This window comes from Hypanus sabinus, chromosome X1 (genome assembly GCF_030144855.1).
Source record: "Hypanus sabinus isolate sHypSab1 chromosome X1, sHypSab1.hap1, whole genome shotgun sequence".
Taxonomy (NCBI): Eukaryota; Metazoa; Chordata; class Chondrichthyes; order Myliobatiformes; family Dasyatidae; genus Hypanus; species Hypanus sabinus.
The window spans coordinates 44,702,632-44,729,354 of NC_082738.1; the positions used below are offsets into that span (position 1 = coordinate 44,702,632).

A 26,723-nucleotide genomic window follows, 5' to 3' on the forward strand; every position below is an offset into this window, starting at 1 on the left:
GAAATAATTAAAAACAAATATTAGCCAAAACATAACTGATCAGAACTAATAGTTTCAATATTAAAGATAAATAATACTTGTATACAGTATTTTCATTTGACATTTTACAGAACTGACACCCAAAATGCTCCTAGGCTGTTCTGGGAATTGGGAGGAAGATCACACCTGTTCATATAGTTGAATTTCCTCATGAACAACATGATTTGTGAAAGGAATAACTGACCAGATCTGAGGTAGCTAGTTCTTCTGAGAGAGGCATACAAGCTCAGGTTTAAAGGCAAAAGGTAGAAAAGGTAATGCAAAAGAAGTGAAATGCTTATAGAATGTGTGTTGCTGAGTCCAGGAGCGTTAAATCTCTTACATTGGGCAAGTGGGGAGCCAGTGAGAAAATGGGCAGTGAGTGGCTGTGATTTAGCACAGACAAAATACAGGTATCTGAGTTATGATAGAAAGTTTTAGAAGTGAAAACATGATGGGCATGATGATGAGGATATCTGCACTTGTAATCGATAGGTTTCTAAATCAATTGGTTAACATTTTATCATGCAGCCTGCTATATAGAGACATAGTAATATTCTAGTAAATGTAGGATGGTCCTGCAATAAGTGGTACCAACATACAATTTAATCATGAAACTGTAATAAAATTCTCTGGTTATTTGCTAATAACTTAGTAACCCATTTTATAGCCACAGACTGATTTAAAATTGTTATTCATTAATTAAACTCTTTAGGGAACTTTAGCAATTAGATGCCAACAAGTCGTTTTGTCACTGATTAAACTACTAAAATGACATTTGATTTTTTTAAGCTTATATTGGAGCATTGGAAATGATCTTCCATATGCCAGATGTCCAAGGTCCATCAGGCTCACAAGGATTCCCTACGGAGTTCTTTACTCACTTGAAAGATGGCAACCAAACTACAATCCCCTATGTACACATTTCACAGTAATGCAAGCAGAACAGTTCATATTATTCCAGATGACAATTAGTTGCTCAGCTATTTCATCAGTAGAAATTAAAGTAATCAATTGACAAGAAGCCGAAGACAAGTCATCCTGGGAATGAGATTTTTTTTTTAATTGGAAAAGCAAATTCGTGCCTGTTATAAAAAAATGTGTTCCCTGGAAAGAGGATTGGGATGGGGGAAACAAGAAAAAGAGCAGCTGGCATTACAAGTCAGTGATCTTACTTTTCCATCAAACGTTTTTCTTGCTTTTCTTGGACCATTGTGATTTCTTCCATTGATTACATCACCTTGCACCTCAAACTCAAGCTGCAAAATTTAAGAAAATTTCAAATTTTAACACCCATTTTCAAGAATAGTACACACATCCAGCCACTAACTTTACAATATCTATGAGACAAAACTATACTCATGTGTGGGTATTGTAGTTTAGAAAATAGTTTCCACCTCTGCACTACATTGCAATGTTTTTTTTCCTCTTAGTAAGAGTTCCCGAGGGGAGAATGGACACTGAAGCAGTATAAAGGTTTTATGCTCAACTGAGACCAAGATTGAATCCAATAGCCAAAGGAAATCACAAAGTAGGAAAATAAACAGTGGCAACATAACATTTACTTGCCAAGTGACAGGGTTCTCTGGACTGTTGTAGAACAGAGAGGGTACAGGTACCCAGCTCCCTGAAAGCAGCAACACAAGTAGAAAAAGTTGTGAAGGCATATGGTATTGTTACCTTGAATGGACAGGACTGAGTACCAGACTTGGGACACCATGTTACAGCTGTACAGGACATCTGGAACATTGTGTGCCATTCTGACCACCCACCATACTAATAAAAAAACGTGATTAAGCTGGAGTTCATAAGACATTCACAAGCATGTTTCTGGGACTGGCAGCCTCGAGTTACAAAAGGCTAGGGTTGATTTCCTTGGGGCAAAGGAAGTGGGGGAGGAGGAGAAGAAGGGAGAATGGTGGCCTGAGAGATTCACCAAATCATGAGGGGCATAGATAAGGTGGATTACAGTAGATTTTTCGCAGGGTAAGGGAGTCTAAAAAAAAAGAGGGCATATAGTTAAAGTGAGATGGGAAAGATTTACAGCGGACCAGAGAAACAAGCTCCCCCCCCCCCCCCCACAAACAAAGGATGGTGGGTATATGAACTGAGCTGCCAGACTGTGTAGAAGTAGGTACAATTATAGCATTTAGAAGACATTTGGACAAGTTAACAGATCGGAAAGATTTAGAAGGATAGAAGTCAAATGGAATTAGTTCAGATAGGTATCTTGGTTGGCATGGAAAAGATGCCTGATTTTGTGTTATGTAACTGACTTATTTACAAGTCAGAATGTTCTGAGCTCAGGCAACTAGATTTTGCATATTTTTAACTATTGCTTTTGGAGAACTGATGGTGGGTGAACAATAAATGTATGCCCAAGTTAGTGATCCACTTCAGTTGGCTTGTTTCTCCCCACTGCAATTGCAGCCTTTCAGATTCTATCATCCTGTTAGCTTATGCTCAACTTGTTCACAAACCTTTGCTTAACAAAAAGAAATTAAGTAGGTTTTATTATATAATATTTCAAATGCACTGGATGGGTAATTTATCACTGTTAGCTGCAAACTATTGATTTTGTGTCTTGAAGAGAAGACAGATGTTCAGATAGCATTTAAGTAGATGACCATAAAAAAGAACCTATTCTGCACAAGTATAAAATAAAGTTTTCCTTAGCTCATAGTCATGCAAAGCAAATGGTTATGCAAATTGAATGGAAACATCAAAAAGGAATATCAAGATGTACAAAATGACTAAGCAATACACATATATAATATACTTTGTGTAAAAATACAAAATTACAAAGTGATTTACTCTCTTATCACAATGCAGCAGCAAGTTTCCCCACTGTAATGGAATTAATCTACAAGGCCAACAGGGAACCATTCAACCTGCATCAAATACTCCAAATTCAGTTCAACCCAGCTTCACACAGACAACACATATGTAAAAGGGCATTTGGAGAGCAAACTCCAAATCTCTACCGGCACATTCAATGATGCGCTCAACATCAGCAATATTGTGTTATTCTAATGACCTGTTACCAATTGTACAACATTGCCCTTTGTGGGTGGTTAACTACTACCCAGTGGACTATGACATTTGAGTTGAGTTTGAGACCTTTTCCTCAGGCTCTCAAAGGCTGCTGGCTCACAGAAGGTAAAGGCAAATTTCGTGAAAATGGCTCCACAGAACTGGAAAGTGGTCTACAACAAGATTCTTGAAAACATCAGCTAAATGTTCAGGAGGATAGATTCTGGACTAATACAAGGCCTGGGCTAGATTAAGTGATATAGTTTCAATTTCACCATGATAGTTTAGCATTAGCTTCAAGCAACTAAATACATCTCTTTGAAGCTGGTGGCAGATTTGGCTATTACAATAGATTGTTCTAAAATTACATGTAATTTACCAATGTTCCTCAAGGAAAGAAGTTCAGCACATTTATCTAGTCTAGCATTCAAGTCACTCTAATACAGCTGAGTCATAATCATCCATTGAAATAGCCCAGCATTTAAGATGAGCAATAAAATCTGGCTTTGCCAGCCATATGCAGAACCCACGAATAAAAGCTGGTGAAGCAAATTACTAATTACATATAGTATTGTGCAAAAGTCTTAGTGCAAAAAAATTCTGTAAAGTGAAGATGCTATCAAAAATAATAAAATGAAAAGTTTCTAAATATCCAGAAATTTACTCTGAAGATCAGTAAACAGTAAAAAACTAATCAAATCAATATTTGGTGTGACCACCCTTTGCCTTTAAAACTATCATTCTCTTAGATACACTGCCATGAAGTTTAAGAAGAAAATTGTCTGGTAGGTTGTTCCAAGCATCTTTGAGAATTTGCCACAGTTCTGCAAACTTTAGCTGTTTCACTTGCTTCCGTCTCTCCAGGTAATCCCAGACAGCCTCGATGATGTTGATCAGGGCTCTGTGGAGACCATACCATCTGTTGTAGAACTCATTTTTCCTTTCACCGAAGATAGTTCTTTATGACTTTGGCCATGTGTTTGGGATCATTGGTCACAACTTCATTCTGCAGCAGGACAATCAGATGCCTCACTGATGACACTGCATGATGGATGAAAATCTGTTTGAACTTCTCAGCATTGAAGATTCCATAATTTTCTGACCAGATCACCAACCCCATTTGCAAAAATTCAGCCCCAAACAAGCAATGAACCTCCACCATGCTTCACTGTTGGCCACAGACACTCATCCATGTAGTACTCTCCAGCTCTTCTATGGGCAAACTGCCTTTTGCTTGAGCCAAAAATATCAAATTCTGTCTCGTCAGTCCAGAGCACTTGCTTCCATTGTTCAGCACCCCAGTCCTTGTGTTGTGCGCAGGAGAGTCTCTTGCTTTTGCTTCCACTTCAGAGGAATAGCTTTTTGGCAGCAACTCTTCCATGAATACCACTTCTGACAAGAGTTCTCCAGATTGTAGAAGGGTGTACTTAGGTTCCAGTGGTTTCCATGAGTTCAGAGCTGATAGCAGTGCTGGCCTTCTGATTTAGAAAGGACCTCAAGTTTGATATCTCTCTCGTCCGCTGCAGTTTCTGTGGCCGACCACTGCGTTTCTGGTCCTCAACCTTGCCAGTTTCTTTGTGCTTCTTCAGAACAGCTTGGACAGCACATCTTCAAATCTCTGTCTGGGAGAGACCTTGCTGATGCAGGTGTGTCTCGTTGCTATGCTCACTCTTGCCATGGTGCAAGAATTGATGATTTGAAGATTAAACTGATACATCTACCACACCCTCACCTTTGGCTGTCCTTTGTCCAGTTTAATTCCTTCTATACGCATTTCTGTTTCAGTTAATCAGTTTAGTTCATTCAACTCATTATGTCATCGATCATTTGTACCGATTTGTTATCCTTGCTTAATCATACACTGGACTATATACCTACAAAATAATCATGTATTTATTTCAAAAGTGGTAATTCGTTAAGATGGAGCTCACTCAGGTTCGCTGATTGAGTACATGAGCCATCAAATTGCAGCAGTTCAGCTTTTTGAGCAATAGCCCAGTGATTGGGATTGATTGGCAAGAACAAATTATAATAAGGCAGGGGCAATCAGAGTGGCCATTGCTGGAGTGGACAGTGCTAGAGTGGGGATTTTGAGGCTTCAGCGAGGAGAGGCTTGAATGAGAGAAAGTGAAAAGCTGTAGATAGATTCTCCCCCCCACCCCAAAGTTTATTGTTCTTCCTTCTTTATATTTGCTCAGTTAGAACGGTAGAGATGACGGGCAGGATAGTGGAATGCTCCTCTTGCGGGATGTGGGAAAGTACGGTGACCTCCAGTGTCCCTGACAACTACACCTGTGAGAAGTGCACCCAGCTGCAGCTTCTAACACTCCACGTTAAGGAGTTGGAGCTGGAACTGGATAAACTCCAGATCATTCGGGAGACTGAGGGGATGACAGACTGGCCAGATAGAGAGGTAGCTAAGCCCAAGGTGCAGGGCACAGGAAACTGGGTGACAGTCAGGAAGGGAAGAGAGGTTAAACAGTCCTGAGCCAATTGCAGAGTGCGGCCAGTCCTTGGTGTGTGTGCACACCCAGCTGGTGGCTCTCTGCCCGAGGACCCTGCAGATACCTGTCCTGTGACCACTCTCCGAGATGGCACACGCTGGCGATGCACTTTCTCCACCAGGGATGCTACCTGCAGGAAAGCATGCAAATACTGGCAGACGGTGTCAGCTGTGCTGCTCTAAGGGAACTACCCTGCTTCTACCAGGAATTGTGGAGGGTATGGGGTCTGGCCTCATCCAGGCAGGCTTCTCCTGCACCGTTGGACGGTGTGCTAGCTGCTGGGGGGACTGGTCCCAATCATATTATGGTGGGTGTCAGGAAGGCGTGGGGAAGTGGAGGGCTGCACCACCACCCAATGTGCTCGTCGGACCTAGGCCTTGGGACACTACGTGGGAGAGGGTCTTGCACAAGGTAAGCCTTCTCACGGGGATGCCCACTGTGCCATTCCGTAATGCTCCGAAGCATTTCTTGCATGGGCTGCACCTGCACACCTTTCACTTCCTTGCCTTCGTCTGCTGACTGGACTTGCCTCGGTGGTCCACGTTACCATCTGTCACCCCCAGCAGAAGTCTCTTTACGCAGGGTTGCTTTGCCTGTACATTGGGAACCTGGGGTGGAAGATGTTGCATTGGGCAGTACCATAGATCAGGTTCTTGATGAGGTTCACTGACATCCTGTCCACCTGACCATTCTGTGGGCAGGAAGAGTCAGTGTACTATGCATACACGGAATGTAAGGGGCTGCTGTTGAGGTTCTGGCTGCACTTTAGTCCCATGCTCCTCATCTATGGGCACCCAGTTCAGAAGGGGACGGGATGTGAGGAGGATCTCCTGGTGGGCTTGGTCCTAGGCCTGGACAAGATGGCCATTCACAGGTCTAGATGGCAGAAAATGGAGGACCACCTAGACCTGTGAATGCCCCAGCCAAATGCCTGCCCCTTTTCTGAGGATATGTTTGTGCCCGGCTGTCCTTGGGGAGAGAGAGCAATGGTTGCCATGGGCACATTGGGGGACTTCCAAGAGCAGTGGCCGCTGGCCGGTGGGGTATTGACTGTTTCACAGATGGTAGTAATTATATCTTAATTTGGGTATACTTACTGTCTTGTAAATATTGAATGTCTGTATCTTGTGTATTAGTGATGTAAATAAACTTATATTGTTTTATTTTTTTTAAAAAAAGGGTTAAACAGCCAGTGCAGAATACCCATGTGGCCTCCCCCTCAGCAACAGGCATTTCACTTTGGATAGTAATGGGGGTGGGGGGGGGGGAGGGGGAGAGGGAGAGGGAGAAAAAAGTGACTAGCAGAGGAAAACCACAGCAGTCTATCTCGGTGACTTGGGGGGGGGGGGGGGTGTACAAGCTGTGGGATACCAGATTCTTTAATTAGGAGAACAAATAAAGAGGTTCTGTGGACAAGAACAGGATTCCTGGATTGTACTTTGCCTCCCAGGAGCCAGGATCTGGGACAGCTCTGATCAAGTCCTCAGCATTGTTAAGTGGGACGATTGCTACCCATGCCACGTGCTAGTAAGGCTAGAAGTAGGAAGATTATATACAGTATAGCATGTGGCTAAGGAGTTGGTGTAGAGGGAGAACATTAGATTTTTGAATCATTGGGCTCTCTTCCAGAAAATGTGGGACCTTACAGAAGAGATGGTTTGCACCTGAACTGGAGGGGATTAATATCCTTTCAGGAAGGTTTGCTAGTACACACAGGTGGGTTTAAACTCGAGCTGCAGGGGGATGAGAACCAGAACAGATAGCAGAGAGGTTCTGGAAAATGATATTGTTAAGACATCAGACAAAGTCAGGAAAAGGTTGAGCACGGTGTAAGTAATATCCTGAGCTGCATATATTTCAATGCAAGTAGTATTGTAGAAAAGGCAGATGAGCTCAGGGCATGGGTCAAGGCCTGGAATTATGATGTTGTTGCCATTAGTGAGACTTGGTTGCAGGAGGGATTAAAGGAGGAGGGGTGGTGTTACAAGTCAGGGAAAATTCTTTGGGATTATTAGGATCTCTCTTGGGGAGGTATGACCTGCACAGAAGAGACAGGGTGCACCTGAACCCAAGGGGAACCAATATTCTCACATGCAGCTTTGTTAGAGCTGTTGGGAAGGATATGAACTAATTTGGCAGGGGGATGTGAACCAGAATGAAGGTACTCATGATAGAATGAATGTTTTTTAAAAAAAAAGATAGCATGCAGTCAGACCATCAGGAAGGGCAGGCAGATGATAGGTAAAATTGCAACCAGCAGCGCAAGTATCAGTGCATTAGGGAGGCAAAATCTAAAAGGGTAGTAAATACAGCACTCAAAATTGTCATATTTCAATGCACAGAGTATAAGAAATAAGGTGAATGATCTTGTTACACTTTTACAGATTGCTGGGTATGATGTTGTGGCCATTACTGAAGCATGGCTGAAGGATGGTTGTAGTTAGGAGCTGAATGTGCAAGGTTACATGTTGTATTGGAAGGTAGGGAAGTCAGCAGCGGGGGTGGGCGTGGCTCTGCTGGTAATGAATTGCATCAAATCAGTAGAAAGATGTGACATAGGATCAGAAGATGTTGAACCCTAGTGGGGTGAGTTAAGAAACTGCAAGGGTAAAAGGACTCTGATGGCCGTTATATGCAGGCCTCCCAACAGCAGCTGGGATGTGGACCACAGATTACAACAGGAAATAGAAAAAGCATGTCAAAAGGGCAATGTTATGATGGTCATGGGAGATTTTAAACTTGCAGGTTGATTGGGGAAAATCAGGTTGGTAATGGAACTCAAGAGAGAGTTTGTTGGATGCCTACGAGATGGCTTTTTAGAGCAGTTTGTTGTTGAGCCTACTCGGGGATCAGCTATACTGGATTGGGTGTTATGGAATGAACTGGAGGCAATCAGGGAGCTTAAGGTAAAAGAGCCCTTATGAGCCAGTGATCACAATAGGATTGAGTTCAACTTGAAATTTGATAGAGAGAAAGTAAAGTCTGATGTAGCAGTGGTATGAGAGAGGAGTTGGCCAAAGTAATTTGGAAGGAGATGCTGGTCGGGATGACAGCAGAGCAGAAATGGCACGAGTTTCTGGGGAAAAAATGAGGAAGGCAGAGGACAGATCTATTCCAAAAGTGAAGAAATACTCAAATGGCAAAATAGTACAACTGTGGTTGACAAGGGAAATCAAAGCTAATGCAAAAGCAAAAAAGAGGGCATATAACAAAGCAAAAATTAGTGGGAAGTTAGACGATTGGGAAGATTTTAAAAACCTTCAGAGAGCAGCTAAAAGAATCATTAGGTGGGAAAAAATGAAATATGAAAGCAAGATAGCAAACAATATCAAAGTGGATACAGGACAGCTAGAAAATGAAGCCGGAGAAATAATGGGTGTCAAGGAGATGGCAGATGAACTAAATGTGTATTTTGCATCAGTCTTCACTGTGGAAGACACTAACAGTGTACCAAATGTTGTACTGTATGAGGGAGAAGTTGAGTGCTGTTACTATTACAATGGAGAAGGCTCTCAAAAAGTTGTAAGAACCAAGGGTACACAAGTCACCCAGGCCAGATGAACTGCAGCCTAGGGGTCTGAAAGAGGTAGCGTTCGAGCTTGTTGGAGGCATTAGCAATGATCTTTCAAAAATCATTGGACTCTGGCATGGAAAATTGCAAATTCCACTCTTTAAGAACGGAGGAAGGCAACAGAAAGGAAATTAGTTAACCTGACCTCAGTGATTGGGAAGATGTTGGAGTCAATTGTTAAGGATGAGGTTAAGGAGTACTTGGTGACATAGGACAAGATAGGGCAAAGTCAGCATGGTTTCCTTAAGGAAAAATGAGATATAGTGGATATTAAATATTTGGACATTCAGAAGGCCTGTGACAAGGTGCCACACGAGGCTGCTTACCAAGTTAAGGGCTTGGGACTGCTACTTTTTATGCTGTGTATCAATGATGATGGAATAGGTGGCTTTGTCGACAACTTTGTAGATGATACGAAGATTGGTGGAGGGGCAGATAGTGTTGATGAAACAGGCAGGCTGCAGAAGGATTTAGATAGATTAGGAGAAGGAGTAAGAATGTGGCAAATGAAATACAATGTTGGAAAATGTATGGCCATGCACTTTGGTAGTAGAAATAAAAGTGCAGACTATTTTCTAAATGGGGAGAAAATCCAAAAATCTGGGCTGCAAAGGGACCTGGGAGTCCTCGTGCAGAATACCCAAAAAGTTAACTTGCAGGTAGAGTCCATGGTGAGGAAGGCAAATGCAATGTTAGCATTTATTTCAAGAGGTCTTTAATAAAAGAGCAGGGATGAGATGTTGAAGCTTTAAGGCACTGGTGAGGCCTCACCTTGAGTGTTGTGAACAGTTTTGGGCTCATCTAAGAAAAGATGTGCTGGCATTGGAGAGGGTCCACAGGAAGGTCACAAAGATGATTCCGGGAGTGAAAGTGTTTTCATATGGGTCTATACTTGCTAGAATTTAGAAGGATGAGGGGGATTTCATTGAAACCTTTCAAATATTGAAAGGCCTAGACAGAGTAGATATGAAAGGGATGTTTCCCATGGTGGGAGAGTCTAGGACAGAGGGCTCAGCCTCAGGATAGAGGAGTGTCCATAAAACAGATGCAGAGAAATTTCTTTAGCCAGAGGGTAATGAATTTGTGGTATTTATTACCACAGGTAGCTGTGGAGGCCAGGTTGTTGGGTGTATTTAAGGCTGAGATTGATAGATTCTTGAATGGACATGGCATCAAAGGTTACGGAGAGAAGGCCGGAAACTGGGGTTGAGGAGGAGAAAAAAAAGGATCAGCCATGATTGAATGATGGAGCAGACTCGATGGGCCAAAAGGCCTAATTCTGCTCCTATGTCATGGTCTAATGCCATGGCAGGGCTTAATCAGGACAGACTGGAGAACTCTAGTGAGGTGCTATGGCTGGAACTAAGGAATAAGAAAGGCATGACCACATTAATAGGTCTATATTACAGACCACCCAATAGACCTCGGGATTTAGAGGGAAAAAAAAATTGTAGAGTGATCGCAGACTGTTGCGAGAAACACAAGGTTGTTATAGTAGGTGATTTTAACTTTCCACATATTGACTGGGAATCCAATACTGTAAAAGAACTAGAAAGAATAGAGTCTGTCAAATAAGTTCAGGAAAGTTTCCTTCATCAGTACATAGAAGCCCCAATGAGAGTATGTGAAACTTTATCTGCTAATAGAGAATGAGACAAGGCAGGTGACAGGAGTTTGTGTAACTTTGCATCTAGTGATCATAATGCCATCAGTTTCAAAGCAAATGTATAGAAAGAGGTCTGGTCTGCAGGTTGAGATTCTAAACTGGAGTAAAGCTAATTTTGATGGTATGAGAAAGGTTCTGGCAAGTATGGATTGGGACAGGTTGTTTTCTGGCAAAGGTATATTTGGTAAGTGGGAGGCCTTCAGAAGTTATAAAGTTAAAAGTTAAGCTTGTATGTGCCTGTCAGAATAAAAGATAAAGATAACAAGTGCAGGGAACCTTGGTTTTCAAGAGATATTGAGGCCATGGTTAAGACAAACAGGGAGGTGCATTGCAGGAATAGGCAGGTAGGAACAAATGAAGCATTTATGGAGTACAAGACACACAAGAGAACACAAAGAAATCAGGAGGGCTAAAAGAAGGCATGAAGTTGCTCTTGCAGAAAAAGTGAAGGAGAATCCTAAGGGAGTCTACAGATATGTTGAGAGCAAAAGGATTGCAAGGGACAAAGCTGTTCCCCTGGAAGATCAGAATGGTAATTCATGTGTGGAGCCAAGAGAGGTGGGGGAGATCCTAAGTGGATTTTTTGCATCTGCATTTGCTCAGGAGTTTATAGGAGTGAGGCAAAGCAACATTGACTTAATGGACCCTATACAGATTACAGAGGTGGCATCTTGAGATAACTTAGGGTAGATGAATCCCCAGGGCCTGACAAGGTGTTCCCTTGGACCCTGTGGGAAATGCAGAAATTGCAGGGCCCCTGCAGAGGTATTTAAATCTTTAGTGACAGGTGAGGTACCTGAGAATTGAAGCATAGCCAATTTTGTCCTGCTGTTTAAGAAGTACTTTCAAAATAAACCTGGAAATTATATTCCAGTGAGGTATTAAAAGATATTGTAAGGGACTGGATATACGAGTATTTGGAAAGACGTGGACTGATTAGGGACAGTCAGCATGGTTTTGCGCGTGAGTTTTTGAAGGAAGTTACCAGGAAAGGCAGCAAATGTTGTCTACATCGACTTCAGCAAGGCATTTGACAAGGTTCTGCATGGGAGGTTGGTCAAGAATTTTGAGTCACTTGGCTTTCAAGATGTGAGAGACCCCAGAGAGTGGATGGTTGCCTATCTGAATGAAGGACTGTGACTCGTGGAGTGCTGCAGGTAGGTCCATTGTTGTTTGTCATCTATGTCAATCATCTGGATGATAATATGATTAATTGAAGCAGCAAATTTGCAGATGACACCAAGATTTGGGGGTGTGGGTGTAGTGGACAGTGAGGATGACTATTAGAGCTTCCAGTGGGATCTAGTCCAGCTGGAAAAATGGCAGATGGAATTTAATGCAAAAGAAAAAGTGTGAGGTGTTGCACTTCAGTAGGACCAACCAGGTCCCACTGTGTCTTACACAGTGAACGGTAAAGCAATGAGGAGTGTGTGAGAGCAAAGGGATCTAGGAATACAGGTCCATTTACAGTGGTGTCACAGGTAAATAGGGTCTTACAGGTGGCTTTTGGTACCTTGGCCTTCAAAAATCAAAGTATGTACAGGAAATGGGATGTCATGTTGAAATTGTACAAGACGTGGGTGAAGCTTAATTTGGAGTATTGTGTGCAGTTTTGGTCACCTACCTACAGGAAACATGTAAATAAGGTAGAAAGAGTACAGAGAAAATTTACAAGCATGTTGGAGGACCTGAGTTACAAGGAAAGATTGAATAGGTTAGGACTTTATCAAATCTCTCCTCAATCTTCTACGTTCCAAGGAATAGAGGTATACAAAATTATGAAGGCTATGGACTGGGTAAATGCAAGCAGGTTTTTTCCCCCCACTGAGGTTGAGTGGGAGTACCACATGGGTGAAAGATGAAAAGTTTAAGAGGAACATGAGGCAAAACTTCTTGACTCAGATGGGAGTGTGGAACGAGCTGCCAGCGCAAATGGTGCACATGAGCTCAATTTCAACATTTAAAAGCTTGGACAGGTACATGCACCGTAGGGATACGAAGGGCTACGGTCTCGGTGCAGATTGATGGGAGTAGGCAGCTTAAATAGTTCAGTGCTTACTAGATGGGCCCAAGAGCACATTTCTGTGCTGTACTTTTCTTTGACTCTCTGGTCTATTAATGTTACTTTTCTTTAAAATACAAAAATTTCTTTAACATTTAATTTTTAGAAAAATGTTTAGAAATCTAAACTTGGCTCTTTTCCACTGGTACACTAATGCAGAAGACAGAAAATAAACATCTGAAACAAAATTTATCTAAAAAATCTAGGCTGCCTAGACATTTGCACACTACTGTATCTGTCTCAGCTCCTGTACAAATTGAAACATCCAGGTATTTACCATAGTGCATTAATTTCTGCTCGGCAAGTATTATAATATTCACACCAAATTGCAAACTGAACAGAGCATGTTTAAAAAGTACTTACCTCATCAATCATTGAGCTTTTGTTAAAACATTCAATGATCCCTGCAAGTAAATTAATGCAATTATTTTTCTCAAGTATTATACAGTATCAGATAAGGTCCCAGCCATGCCAGATATCTAATGATTTTCAGTTTTCAAGCCAACCGTAGCTTTTCAAAGTTGATCTCATAATGCTCATCCTCCAACAGTTTAACTTTCAGATTCACCACTGTTGCAATATCAAGCTCTACTCTGGAGAAGTGAGTCCATTATCAAGTGTAGCACCACAGATGGGCTATACTGTTAGGGGGATGACGTCTCTTAGATGGAAACTTAACACAAGGCTTCATCCACTCTCAAAAAGGCAATGGAGAATTGAATGCAATAATTGCTACCGGTAAAAATGGTCAACCAAAGACCAACAAATAATGGGAGCATCTTCCTTGTCGTAATTTGTAGGCCTTTTCTCTATGTATGATGGAGTACTTCATTAATGGCACAGAGGACGTGAAAGATATTGTATAGATACAAGTTCTTTTTCTGTACATGCATTCCCTGCTGAGAAATTAATTTCTCAGTGGTTCAGCCAGTAGTCAATTTTTTTCCAGATTAATTACCATCTTCACGTGGTCAATATATCAATTTCTAATACACGAGTAATCCGTACTCACACTGATAACTTACAACCCATCGTCTCCCTGCTATTCCCATGAAGTACTTCAGTGTCCTCTCACAAACAAAATCTGCATCTGAAATAGCAATGCAAAAATCAAAAATTATACTGACATACCAATATGGATTTGGTAATAAAGTCAAAAGGAATGTTCAAGATCATGTTTTCTGCCTGCACTTCACAGGTGTTAAGAGGGGAAAAACAGGCCAGAAAATGAAGCCAAAGATCAAACATAATCGTAAGTGTGAGGTCATCTGGAGGAACTGTATGGCTTACTACTTATTACTACTTTCTTATATAGCTGGCTCACAGATCCGCATTTTTATACATTCTATTTTAACTGCTAGTTTACAATTTGTCCTGTTATGGACTCCTTCAAGCTGTCTGCAGAGATGAACATTCATTAACTATACTGTACAAAACTATCTGAGCAGCTAAGTTGCTCTTTACTGCCTTGACATGCAAATCGGCAACATACGGAGATCCCCAGGAGAATTGGTAATTAAACAAAACTGCAGGTACTCAAGCTGGTACAATTGCAATGTAAATTTTGACAAAATTAAGCATTTCAACAAATAGCTTAAAAAAATTAAAAAATCTTCATATCAACATGCATTCTTCCCATTCTTAAAAGGTTTTAATTTTAGCCATGCAAGCATCAAATGTGTAAATACTTTACACATTTGTTACATTCAAAGGAGCATGAATTGGTGAGTAGCTTCAGAAGACATTAATAGAACAGAGGAAGCTCCTGAGCAATGCTAAGCGCTGGAATAGTCCATGTGACAAACTGGACCAGATATGCCTTTCAATGTGATTCTCAGCTCTCTTCATATCTAGAATGCCACATCATTGAAAAGATAAAGATAGCAAAATAATACTGTACCTGTTTTCATGATGACATGGGTTGTACAAGGTGAAAAGTCACTCTGAAACTCAGCTCCTATTTTTCTTGCAAAAGCTTCAACCAATTGCTGTAATACAATTAACAAGATGAACAGATATATAGTGAACTTTCAAGTTAGTGCAGCAGGTCGTGCTACTTCGTCATCGTACCCTACTACTAATCTGTGTGAGGAATCTGCGTGTTTTGTTTTCCTTGGGACACGTGAATGTTATCCCAATTTGCTCTAGCGTTCTCCCCCATCTTCATCAGTCACTGAAGGTGAATGAGCAAGTGCAGCAGGCAGTGAAGAAGGCTAATGGAATGTTGGCCTTTATTACAAAGGGAATTGAGTACAAGAGCAAGGAAATCCTTTTGCATTTGTACAGGGCCCTGGTGAGACCACACCTGGAGTATTGTGTACAGTTTTGGTCTCCAGGGTTAAGGAAGGACATCCTGGCTATAGAGGAAGTGCAGCGTAGATTCACGAGGTTAATTCCTGGGATGTCCGGACTGTCTTACGCAGAGAGGTTAGAGAGACTGGGCTTGTACACGCTGGAATTAAGGAGATTGAGAGGGGATCTGATTGCAATTTATAAGATTTTTAAGGGATTGGACAAGATAGAGGCAGGAAATATGTTCCAGATGCTGGGAGAGTCCAGTACCAGAGGGCATGGTTTGAGAATAAAGGGTAGGTCATTTAGGACAGAGTTAAGGAAAAACTTCTTCTTCCACAGAGTCGTGGGGGTCTGGAATGCACTGCCCCGGAAGGCAGTGGAGGCCAGTTCTCTGGATGCTTTCAAGGAGCTAGATAGGTACCTTATGGATAGGGGAATCAAGGGATATGGGGACAAGGCAGGAACCGGGTATTGATAGCAGATGATCAGCCATGATCTCACAATGGCGGTGCAGGCTCGAAGGGCCGAATACTTCTGCACCTATTGTCTAAAAGTGAGCTGGTTGGCTGCTCACTGTAAATTACACTGAGTCAAGTAAGCTGATGGGCATGCAGGAGAAAAGGTTACAGGGACATAGTGAGGGAAATGAACTGATAGAATTTTTCGAGAACCAGCACCAACTAATGTCAAAAAGAAACACATTATTCAATTAAACCTAGTTACTTCTACAATTATTTTTTTTCCAAAAGGATATTCAAATTCTGAAACATACTGAAACTGTAAAACATGGAAGCAAATCAAAAAATTGTTCTTCTGAAAGAAAAACCTCAGTTGATCCATCTGGTTTACATGTATTTTAAAGTAAAGATAATCAGGGGCAACACAATCTGCTGGAAGATCTCAGCAGGTCAAGCAGCACTGGTGGGAGGGAAATGTGCACCAGGACTGAGAGCCAAGAGGGGCAGCAGAGGAAAAGGAAAGTGGCAAAAAAAGGTAATTGGTGGACTGAAGGGTGTAAGATGACAAGCAGGTAATGGGGTCGATTTGGAAAACCGTATCAGGTGAACGCAAACAAAGGGAGAGATGGAGAAAAATCATGGGACTAACAAACCTCTCCTCTTACTGATGATAACATTTCAGCACTTGTATTGAAATTCACCTCAAATTTTAATACGATGTTGCTCTACTAAATTTAAATGAACAATGTCGATTTTCTTTTAGAAAAAAATCAAAACTAGGAGGAAATCCTGAAACGTCTAAATTGATCAAATTGCTGGCGGCCACTGCAGTTACTTCAAATTTATTTTTGAATGCTAACAGCAAAGACTGGGTGCATTTTGTAAATTGTTACCTCTCAGTCGATCAAAGCCAGATTCCTGTCACAAATGATTTTAGCACAAAATGGAGTATTATAATGTCATAGTTGTGAAGTTTTAGAATTTCCCAGTTTTTTGTTGGCTCCAGAAGCAAAAATATCGGTACTGAAGACATCTCAGATGTTTCCAAATTCCACTTCGGCCCATTAGCTTTGGTAGTGAACTTTGTTTTGGGAGAGTGGTGATGCAAGAGAAGGATGGGCTGTGCGAGAGTCAACAAGTCATATTATAACAAGATGAATTGTATACGCTTCACACGAAGGGCAAAGCTGGAATGTTATCACGTGCAAGCTTCAAATACAGTGAAAGCCCGACTCTTTTTTACTTTTCATTTGTTTTGTAATTTTACTGGTTCTATATAGAGATCCTGTAGAATTTCGCATAATGGTGACTACTTGGAATAGATCAGTTTAATCATAGTGTGGACAACAAGTAGAGCAATCCAAGTTACACATTGCACAAGGGAAAAAGACTGAAAAAAAGTTCATGACGATACATCCCTCCTCAGAATATGTGTTCACATTGTTTCCTTTACTACTATTTTCCTAGTAGAGGATAATTTATTCTAGCTCTCAATGGAAGTAGAGCATTTAACTCCCGCCTTTACCTCAGAGTTAAATGCTATTACCTTAGATGATTTAGCACATGGGGTTAGTTGAAAAAACAGGATTGGATCTGACAGTAAACTTCTGGAATAACCTATTTTCATAACCAACTTTTGTAAATTATACTGATATTTGCTTAATATAGCTACAAAAAATTGGTTGCTCTAGAAAACAATAAAGTTGTTTTTTTTTAAATACAGAAGTACTTTTAACTTTAATTTTACTTCAACTTACTAAAATGCTGGGCTTCATTCCATATTTTTGTGTTATATACATTTTCAATGTCGAAGCTTAGATACACTATATAAAAATATACAAAGTTTCCTCAGAACTTTGGCAATGTTATTTTAAACATCAAATTTTGTTGAAGCTTGGCAAATGGGCAAAGTCAATTATTAGATTATTTACACAAGTGATAACATTGTTATCACTCTGCAGTTAGTTTCTGTGGAATATCTAACGGGAAATTGGTTTGCAGGGAACTGCTGAGCACAACAGCGAAAGCAACTGAATTAACATGACAACCGAACTATTTCCAGGCTAAATGATAACCATTAATTCAGCTCCCTCCAATGGTCAGGTTCAGTAATTCATCTGTCAGGAAACACTAGATTTGATCAACAGGGCAGCACTAAAAATACAGGAAGGTGAAAAAATTCTTACAGACTTGATATCTAAATTGGAGAGATTAGTTGTTCTTTCACTGAAGTATTAAAATCAACATAATTTAAGCTTACAATTTCACGTTTGTTCAATCCTGAAGCCACAAAAGACATTTTTCTTTGAACTGCCGTGACAGTGCTCCTTGTAGAGGTTGAAGCTTTGTTGAAAACAGGGGAGGAAGCGCGAGGACAGCTATTCTGTTTGAAGTCTCTGCACACTGCCTTTTCGTTGGTTCTCTGGTTTTGTGATTGTGGCAGACTAAGACTGCCAGCCATCCCTTGTGCGTGTTGCAACACCGTCCAGAGGGACCAACCGGGAGTTCTTTCTGCTGGTGCCAAATTACACTCTTCCTTTCCTTTATTATCCAATTTCTGAATCAGCATGTCTTTCAGTAACTTCTCATCACTGACAACATTTTCTGAAAGAGTAAACACAATGTTAATGTTTTTTTAAACACAAGAACCAACAGGATTTGGACATTTTTACAGAAATCATTACTTAAAGGAATGCCCGAGAAGGCAAAACTAGGTAATAAATGAAGTGTCATTTTAGTACTTTAAGATTGTCAAAGTAACTATCAAGTCCACAGAGTATTTGAAAGGGATTTATGAGAAAAAAAATTCACATGCCTTAAACCATTTCCCACACCTTTTTCCATTATACTGAACTTTGTACAATAATTGCGATAAATTAAATAATGTCCTTCAATTAAACTTTGAAAGGCAGGCATCCAACATACAGTAGCTTGGCTGGTTAAGGGAATGGCATTATTTTGGAAAATACAACAATTAAACTTTTTCCAAAGGTAAGCAGCAATAAGAAGTCACTAATGAGAGCTTCTAGTATTATTTATGCTCAAATTTCACTATTCAGTTACTGCTATAAATGGACTGGCTACACTGCATACGAAGAACATTTAAGAGGCACAAGGTGACTTCCTGAAGCATGTCAACTGGGACCTTGCAAAAATAAACACGTCCTATAAATTCAGTATTCATTTTATCCATTAATAAACTCTGCTTTTCTATCTACCTTTCAAGTCACTGGTGAAAAAGATCACCGCTTGTGTTATTTCCCATCTAGAGGAATGGCAGGAGAATAGACTGGACAGAGAAAGAGCTGTTAGTGAAGACTACAGGGATGATAGGTGGGCACCTTCATTGTGATAAAGACACTGAATGTCAATCAAGGAAATTTGAGCTCTCTCAGAACTATCCTTAAAGATCCCATTGAATGCTAACCTATACAATCCATATATTCAGGCAATGTTTTCATCAATCAGAAAAAATTGCTAACCTTAACTGTTGAGTACTAAACCCATAGTGCAACTGCAGGCATGTTTATTGTGAAAATTATGTCCATTAGATCATAGACTTAAGAGTAGATGCTTAAACAGGCACAACTCATAGCATAGCACCATTTATTGCCCATGTATTTCCTTTGCTCAAAATATCTAGACATCCAGGTTAGGTCAAAATTTACAGCTCAGATGTTCTTGTGAATAAGACAGTAGTAGCACTTTGACTAAGCCAATTTGCTTCACTCCCAGGCAGAACATTTACAGGCTCTGTGGTTGCCTTGCTTTAGCCAATCATGAATGTTGTGACTCTTCATGATATCTTATATAAGAAATACCTTCACCCTCCAAGTCTGCTTGATCTTTTATTTCTTTTTCTCTTTCTGCAATTGAAGGCTCCTTCATTTCCCTTTGAGAGCTTGCCTTAAATTGCAAGGCATTCATTTCTTGAAATCCCTCTGGTATTTGTCCAATTTCCATATTCATTAAAGGTTTTGGGCTGTGCAGAAGAATAAGTTGATAATGGTAACTGTAACTGGATTCCCACAAATATGTGCAGAAAAATTAATATAAACTAGATACAACATTTGTGTACTCATTGTTATTCCAATGCAAACATATTAATATGAAAAAAATTATATATTTTTTAAACCCAAATACATCATTTGCAATACCACGGCAAACATATCATGAAGTACTGCTACCGGCATCTTTGAGATCAAAACCAATAACTATGATAAGGAGATAACAGAACTACCATTCAATTAACCACATTAACTCCACAATTAACCCCACATATTGAGCTTTTTCCAGATGCTGAACATTTGCTGTGAATCTTTAGCATTGTATCATTGGGGATTAGTTATATTTACTCTTTATCTCACTCTAATGGTTAACATTTTGAGCAGTTTTTGCAAATTTTAAATCAAACCTTGGTCAAATAGCAGCCAACCCACTACTGACACAGGACATTTATTTTTAAGAAACAAATTTTGTTGAAATGGGATAATAAACAGCGATCATTCAAATTCAGTAGCTTTCAATATTGGTCTGCATCTGGTGAAAATAAAGATGTCTATAATTGCTATTTGAACACCAATGGTAGGATCAAATTCCATTCAACATTTGAAGCACCTACTCCCATGTTATGATTTGATCCATCTTTGTTGAAAGCAAACTTCAGAAATATCACTTATTCACATATAACTAAAAAATAAGTTAGAGTATAGGAAAAGGCCACAGGCACAGATGTTACAGAGTTTAATAATAGCAGGGTAGAGAGAAAAGGGAACATTTACATTAAACCTTGAAAATTCAATGATTGTAAGCCGTTCCTTTAATCAAAAACATGAAAATTTAAAACAGTACTTCAGTTTTAAAACAGTACTATTATATAATTTTGCAAGCTGGAATCCTTACCAGCTAGTCTTCTCCTTATTACCATGTGTAAAGGTTATGCTTGTGTTTAGCTGTTGTTGAGGTCTTAAGGCCTCCGTTCCTGGAAGACATTTTGATTCGGTCTGCAAAATCTCAGCATCGTCTAGGGGACAGGCAGGAGTAACTGTTAACACAACAATGAGTTTGCAATTATACATTTTTCCACATAGATATTCAAGTTTCAATATGTAAACAGATATTTCACTTCAATGCTCTGATATCTGATAGTTTAGATAATATAACTTTTGATTTGTTACTTAAATAATTTCTCTTCAAGAACACATTCTGTTCAGTTTCATTGGACTGATCCAATTAAATACATCCCTTAATACCGTCATCACGAGGAAATCTGCAGATGTTGATAATTCAAACAACACTCAAAGTGCTGGTGGAACACAGCAGGCCAGGCAGCATCTATAGGGAGAAGCACTGTCGACGTTTCGGGCCGAGACCCTTCATCAGGACTAACTGAAAGGAAAGATACTAAGAGATTTGAAAGTAGGAGGGGGAGGGGGAAATGCAAAATGATGAGAAGACCAGAGGGGGTGGGGTGAAGCTGAGAGTCAGACAGGTGATTGGCAAAAGGGATACAGAGCTGGAGAAAGGAAAAGATCATGGGATGGGAGGCCTCGGGAGCATGAAAGGGGGAGGGGGAGCACCAGAGGGAGATGGAGATGGAGAACAGGCAGAGTAATGGGCAGAGAGAGAGAAAAAAAACAACTAAATATTGTCAGGGATGGGGTAAGAAGGGGAGGAGGGGCATTAACAGAAGTTAGAGAAGTCAATGTTCATGCTATCAGGTTGGAGGTTACCCATCCGGTATATAAGGTGTTGTTCCTCCAACCTGAGTGTGGCTTCATCTTGACAGTAGAGGAAGGAGTGAGGTTGGAATTGGAACAGGGTGCAGTGAAGTCGAGATGGTTGATGTCCCGTCAACAATTAGCAATAAAGAGATCCAGAGCAGGCAGAAGACCAGAGCGGGGTGTCCATGAAGAGGAGGAGGGTTGAAGACAGGAGAAGGGGTAATCAGTGGGGGTAGGAGAGTCCTTGTCAAAGTAGTAAGCTCGGAGATGGAGCCGGCAGAAGAGTTCGGCATCTTGGCATACGCGGAACTCGCTGAGGTGTGGGCGAAGGCGGACAAAGGTGAGGCCCTTACTGAGGACAGAGCGCTCTGCCTCAGAGAGTTGAAGGTCACTACTGTCAAGATGAAGCCACACTCAGGTTGGAGGAACAACACCTTATATACCGGCTGGGTAGCCTCCAACCTGATGGCATGAACATTGACTTCTCTAACTTCCGTTAATGCCCCTCCTCCCCTTCTTACCCCATCCCTGACAATATTTAGTTGTTCGTTTTTTCTCCCTCTCTGCCCATCACACTGCCTGTTCTCTATCTCCCCCTGGTGCTCCCCTTCCCCTTTCTTTCTCCCTAGGCCTCCCGTCCCATTATCCTTTCCTTTCTCCAGCTCTGTATCACTTTTGCCAATCACCTTTCCAGCTCTTAGTTTCATCCCTCCTCCTCCAGTCTTTTCCTATCATTTCGCATTTCCCCCTCCCCCTCCTACTTTCAAATCTCTTAGTTTCTTTCCTTTCAGTTAGTCTTGACAAAGGGTCTCAGCCCGAAACATCGACAGTGCTTCTCCCTATAGATGCTGCCTGGCCTGCTGTGTTCCACCAGCATTTTGTGTGTGTTACCGTTTATGAAGGTTTATCTGAAAAGTTACGTGGTTTCACTGGCATCCATGAAGTATTTTCATGCTCATTCTTTAGTTTACATCTTCCACAGGATTTAGTGCCTTTTTCATTTCACCATCATCTTGCCAAAATCATCCACTGTCTGATGAAATGAAGGTGTTGTAAAATAAAGAAAAACACTTGAGCAACACAAGAGGATTTGAACCCTCATCGGAATGCTAATACCTGAAAAACACATGCTATTTTAAAGTAACAAGCCAACAAATAAAGCGCAGATTATGAAAAAGCAATGAGGTGCCAGAACAAATAAATCATATTGTGAAAATATTGAATGCATGAAGCTACAAAAAATTAAAACTAGGTGGTTGGAGAGGTGGGGGATAGAGACAGGAGAGATGAACAAAATGGGAGTAATGGGGAAAAAAAATTAGTTATTCCAAAAGTTGCAGGATTTTGCCAAGCACTGGATGAAACCATTTAAATAAGTGTTTCCTATATACTCTTAAATTGTATCCTTTCAATGACATGACTCAAAAATAACAATTCTAAAATTAACAACTTACTAAAATTGAACTACTTTAAAATTTATCTTTCATTATCAAAAAACAATTTTGAAAGGAACATCTTTCCTCAAAGAAACTGCCAATTTTGAATCAGACGTCTTGTTGTTAGAATTGCCCAATACTAACCCATCACATTTGCTTTCTTAAAGCCAGTTTTGTCAGTAAGAGAACCTTGTTGAAACTACATTTTGTAAACAATTTTAAGAATACACTAATCAAATCATGTATTCGTGGACACAGACAAGATGTGATTCTCCAACTGATGGCAACGGTAGAGCCAAAACCACATGCACAATTATCTGCTTGTAATAATATAATTGATTCCAGATGGAAGTTATCTGAAATTATACAAGTGTTATGTATTAAGTATATTCATCAACTAAACATCTGCTTGACTCTTGTGCAGAATATTTAGAAAAGAACTAAATGACACCAGTTGTATAAAGAAATTATACTCAATACGTTATTAGAATCTGAAAAGGCCACCGGGCAAGGGCAGGTGCATTTGTGGATGTAATCTCCTTATGACTGAAAATTATATAAACTTCTTGTGACTTACACTCAATGTTCACTTAGTCAGAAGTACTGGAGGGCAAATAGCAGCTACAGCACTATATCCATAAGTCACTTTATAACATAAGTGCATATATAATAAATGGATCCAATTGGTTTATTCACTGCATATACAACCAAGTAGTGAAAACTCAACAGCAGATCAGGTACATTTGAAGATTGGAGTGGAGAGCAAGGTATTTTCCTCTAGTGTCTTGTACAAGTATTACCGATAACAAACGACTTGACCTCTTATCAAGAAGAGCCAGTGCCTGAAGTACATTTAATGTCCAATCCCACGACTCCCTTCATCTAAGAGTACAGGAGCATCCTTACATATACTCAATGACTGAAACTAGTACCTCTTGGGAATAGAAAAGGAGGAAATACCAAAAAATATTTGATTTCAGTTCAAAATCATATTGTGAGAATATGCTTCCTTGTTAGACTCACTAGCTTCATGAAACAGCTTCTCACCACTGAACCTGTCAACTTCTTTCCGAACGTCTGAGGTGAATCAAAATAATTTACATTCCAATGAATCATACTCAATGACTTAATTTCAATCTAAGGAAATATTAACTATCTCACTTCCATTATATAATGAGAAAGCCCTGACCTTTAGTACATTCTGGTTCTACATATATGTCCAATTAAATCAACCTGCCCTGCCCAAATTCAGGCCCACTAAGGCACTTAAGGAATAAGGAATTTCAAACACTTCCTGTATCTTTCTTTTTTTTTTAAAAAAAGAGGGCCCTTTATGATCCACAATATTGTCTGCCACTTTGACTTCAGATTACCTCAAAGATGAACACAGAAAATGCTTCAGATATCTATGATTTATGGGATAAATTTAAATGTCAGAACTAATCATTGAAGAGATTTCTTGAATTTATTCCAAAATACACTTGTGCATATTTAAAAAAAATAAAGTCCCAGAAATATGTCAAGTGTTAAGCTGATCCGCAGAACTTCAATTTATAAATTTGATCATTATATCCTTTTCAGTTTTGCTGAGTCAGCTGTAATCTTTATTCGAGCAAATGAAAATGACATCAAGAAGCTGCAGTTTAACTGAAGAGTAGTGACTAAACTATGCTTAAATTCTATTCTGTGAAGCAAAATTTCAATTTAACTAGCGTCTAAGCATAATGAATAGCTCTTAATTGTATTATGTTCAATCTTTCTACTATCGTGCACATGATTGCTTTTATCTTGAATAATGAAACTATTGAAAATAAATGAAGCACATTCAGTAGATTAGATAAAGAGTAATGACATGCACCTAAAGCTTCTTTGGTTTCAGATCTTGGAAAGCTGAATTTTCAAATTTGGACATTGGTGTGAATTAAACATTATATCTAAAGCAATCAATCTTCCATTATGTAAAACAAAAAGTTCTCTGAACAAATTTTCTAGTAATCTATAGATTTTTTTCTTTCATTAAGAGGATGGATTTTTGCAGAGTTAAATTCATATGCCAGATTTTTAACTCTTAATATTTATGCAAATTGGATATCAGAAATAAGGAACAAAACAAACACAATCTCTAATAAAACTCAACATCTGCCCCATTTTTAGTTTTATTTATATTTTAAGAACCTTACCCTTTTTTATCAACAAACTGTTTGTTTTCTCTTCATGTTTGCTCTCTGGACAATCTTCTTGGTGGTTCATTGAGTGTAAATATTCAGCGCCCTGGCTGCCATGTTGACCCAGGACTGCTTCAAGGATAGCCATTTCATGCTCAAGTTTCTTTATGTTATCCTGCATTGCTTTTTTTTGCTTGGGAAGTACAGGGGTTGGATGGAAAAATAACATTTCAAATTGAAATATGAATTGTTCTAACTGAAAACAGTGCGCTAAATGAAGCTTAATTTTAACTTAAAATATTTTGTACAGTGCAAAAGACATTGTATTTTAAAATTACTTTTATGTACAATTTTCATAATATTTTTAAACAATATTACCATGGCACTAGCAGAAATATTTTAAAAATCAAATATTCACCAAAACAAAAATTCTTAGTGGCACTAAATGAGAACATGAAGTAATCCAATTAGATACGTACATTTACTACATGGGAGCCCACTCCTAAACAGTCACAAACAAATTAACCATAGCTGGCTCTATACAAGTTAAAATCAGAAATGATATGAAAAGTTTTAGATCAAATTTCCCTGGAAAATTGCTTTCACTCTTCAAAAGGCAAGGCAATAGGCAATATAGCAATAATTCGTGGCCACTCATTCAATACAACAGCTTACGTTATTCTAAAAGAATCTCAGGGTTGTATGCAGTGACATGTACCCTGATAATAAAATTTTACTTTGAACCCCGACCGGTTCAATTCCACAAACTTTACAATGTTCTAGTTTCAGAAACTATGTTCCTCATGACAGTAAATTACGTGATTCCAGTTTTATTTATGCAAATTTGTTTTAACCAGGATGTTGCCTCAGATAACTGTTCTTGTATTCCATCCCATTGATCTGCTGCATGGAAGAATATTGCCTCCAATCCCAAAGCCTTTAGTATTTTAGGTTTTGCATTTTGCTAAACAGTGCAATCTGAGATTATTGTGGCAACTGTATTGTTGAATCAGGTTTGTGGGTCTGGCAAGTGTTATTAATGTACCACAGCTCTGAGGGGCCGAAGGGTGCGGGGTAGCCCCGTCCTTTGTGAGAATCACAAGATCACTATTGATTTGGGTCACGAGACCCAGGAAATGAGAGAGAGACGTGCAGGATGTCACGTTTCTTCCCCCCCACCCCCATAGTGATGTAAAGCTACGGGACATGGCCATTGTCTCCGGAAGACCAAGTTGTGTATTGAGTACTGTACTATTCATTGAAGCCCCTCAAGGGATGACCAGAGTGGGCTGGTTGAGGGATTGCATCATCCCAACCTGACTGACATCTGAGACCCCGTGAGGAAGTATAAAAGAGGGTCTGGGGAACAACCCCTTCAGATGCACCAGAAGAAACACTAGCGATCCCGTAATAGCGGGAAGCCATTTCAAGGAAGCCTAGTGCGTTTGGTTCCCTTGCCTGGGGGCTGGTGGCAGGTACCACGGAAAACGACTTGGAACTACGGGGAACCAACTCCCCCGACTCAACGGATTGGCCTCATAAAAGACCCAGGCAAGTTTAAAACAGTCTCTCTTAAACCCAAAGAGCTGCAGCTTGAAAGGACAGTGACTTTTATCTTTCCATCGGACAATACAATATCCCCTAGACAAACGATAGAGCTATTGCTTAATTGATGATTATTATTATACCCGCGTTGTTAGATTGAGTATTGACGACGTATATTATCTGAATGTCTGTATTAATCTTATCTTTGTGCCCCTTTATAAATAAAGACTTTTAAAAATAGTACCAT

General features: G+C 39.9%; 1 protein-coding gene across 1 annotated transcript in view; it reads right to left on the reverse strand.

Annotated features, from left to right (window-relative positions):
• The window catches only part of LOC132385006 (breast cancer type 1 susceptibility protein homolog), a 92,333-nt gene that overhangs the window by 23,615 nt on the left and 41,995 nt on the right, over positions 1–26,723 (reverse strand). Inside the window, exons 9-16 of the mRNA XM_059956732.1 lie at positions 24,947–25,124; positions 20,510–20,651; positions 19,429–19,589; positions 17,868–18,211; positions 14,755–14,842; positions 13,867–13,944; positions 13,218–13,258; positions 1,194–1,277 (exon numbers count right to left, since the gene is read on the reverse strand). Coding sequence (XP_059812715.1) covers positions 1,194–1,277; positions 13,218–13,258; positions 13,867–13,944; positions 14,755–14,842; positions 17,868–18,211; positions 19,429–19,589; positions 20,510–20,651; positions 24,947–25,124 — 1,116 coding nt within the window. The remainder of the gene's footprint in view (positions 1–1,193; positions 1,278–13,217; positions 13,259–13,866; positions 13,945–14,754; positions 14,843–17,867; positions 18,212–19,428; positions 19,590–20,509; positions 20,652–24,946; positions 25,125–26,723) is intronic.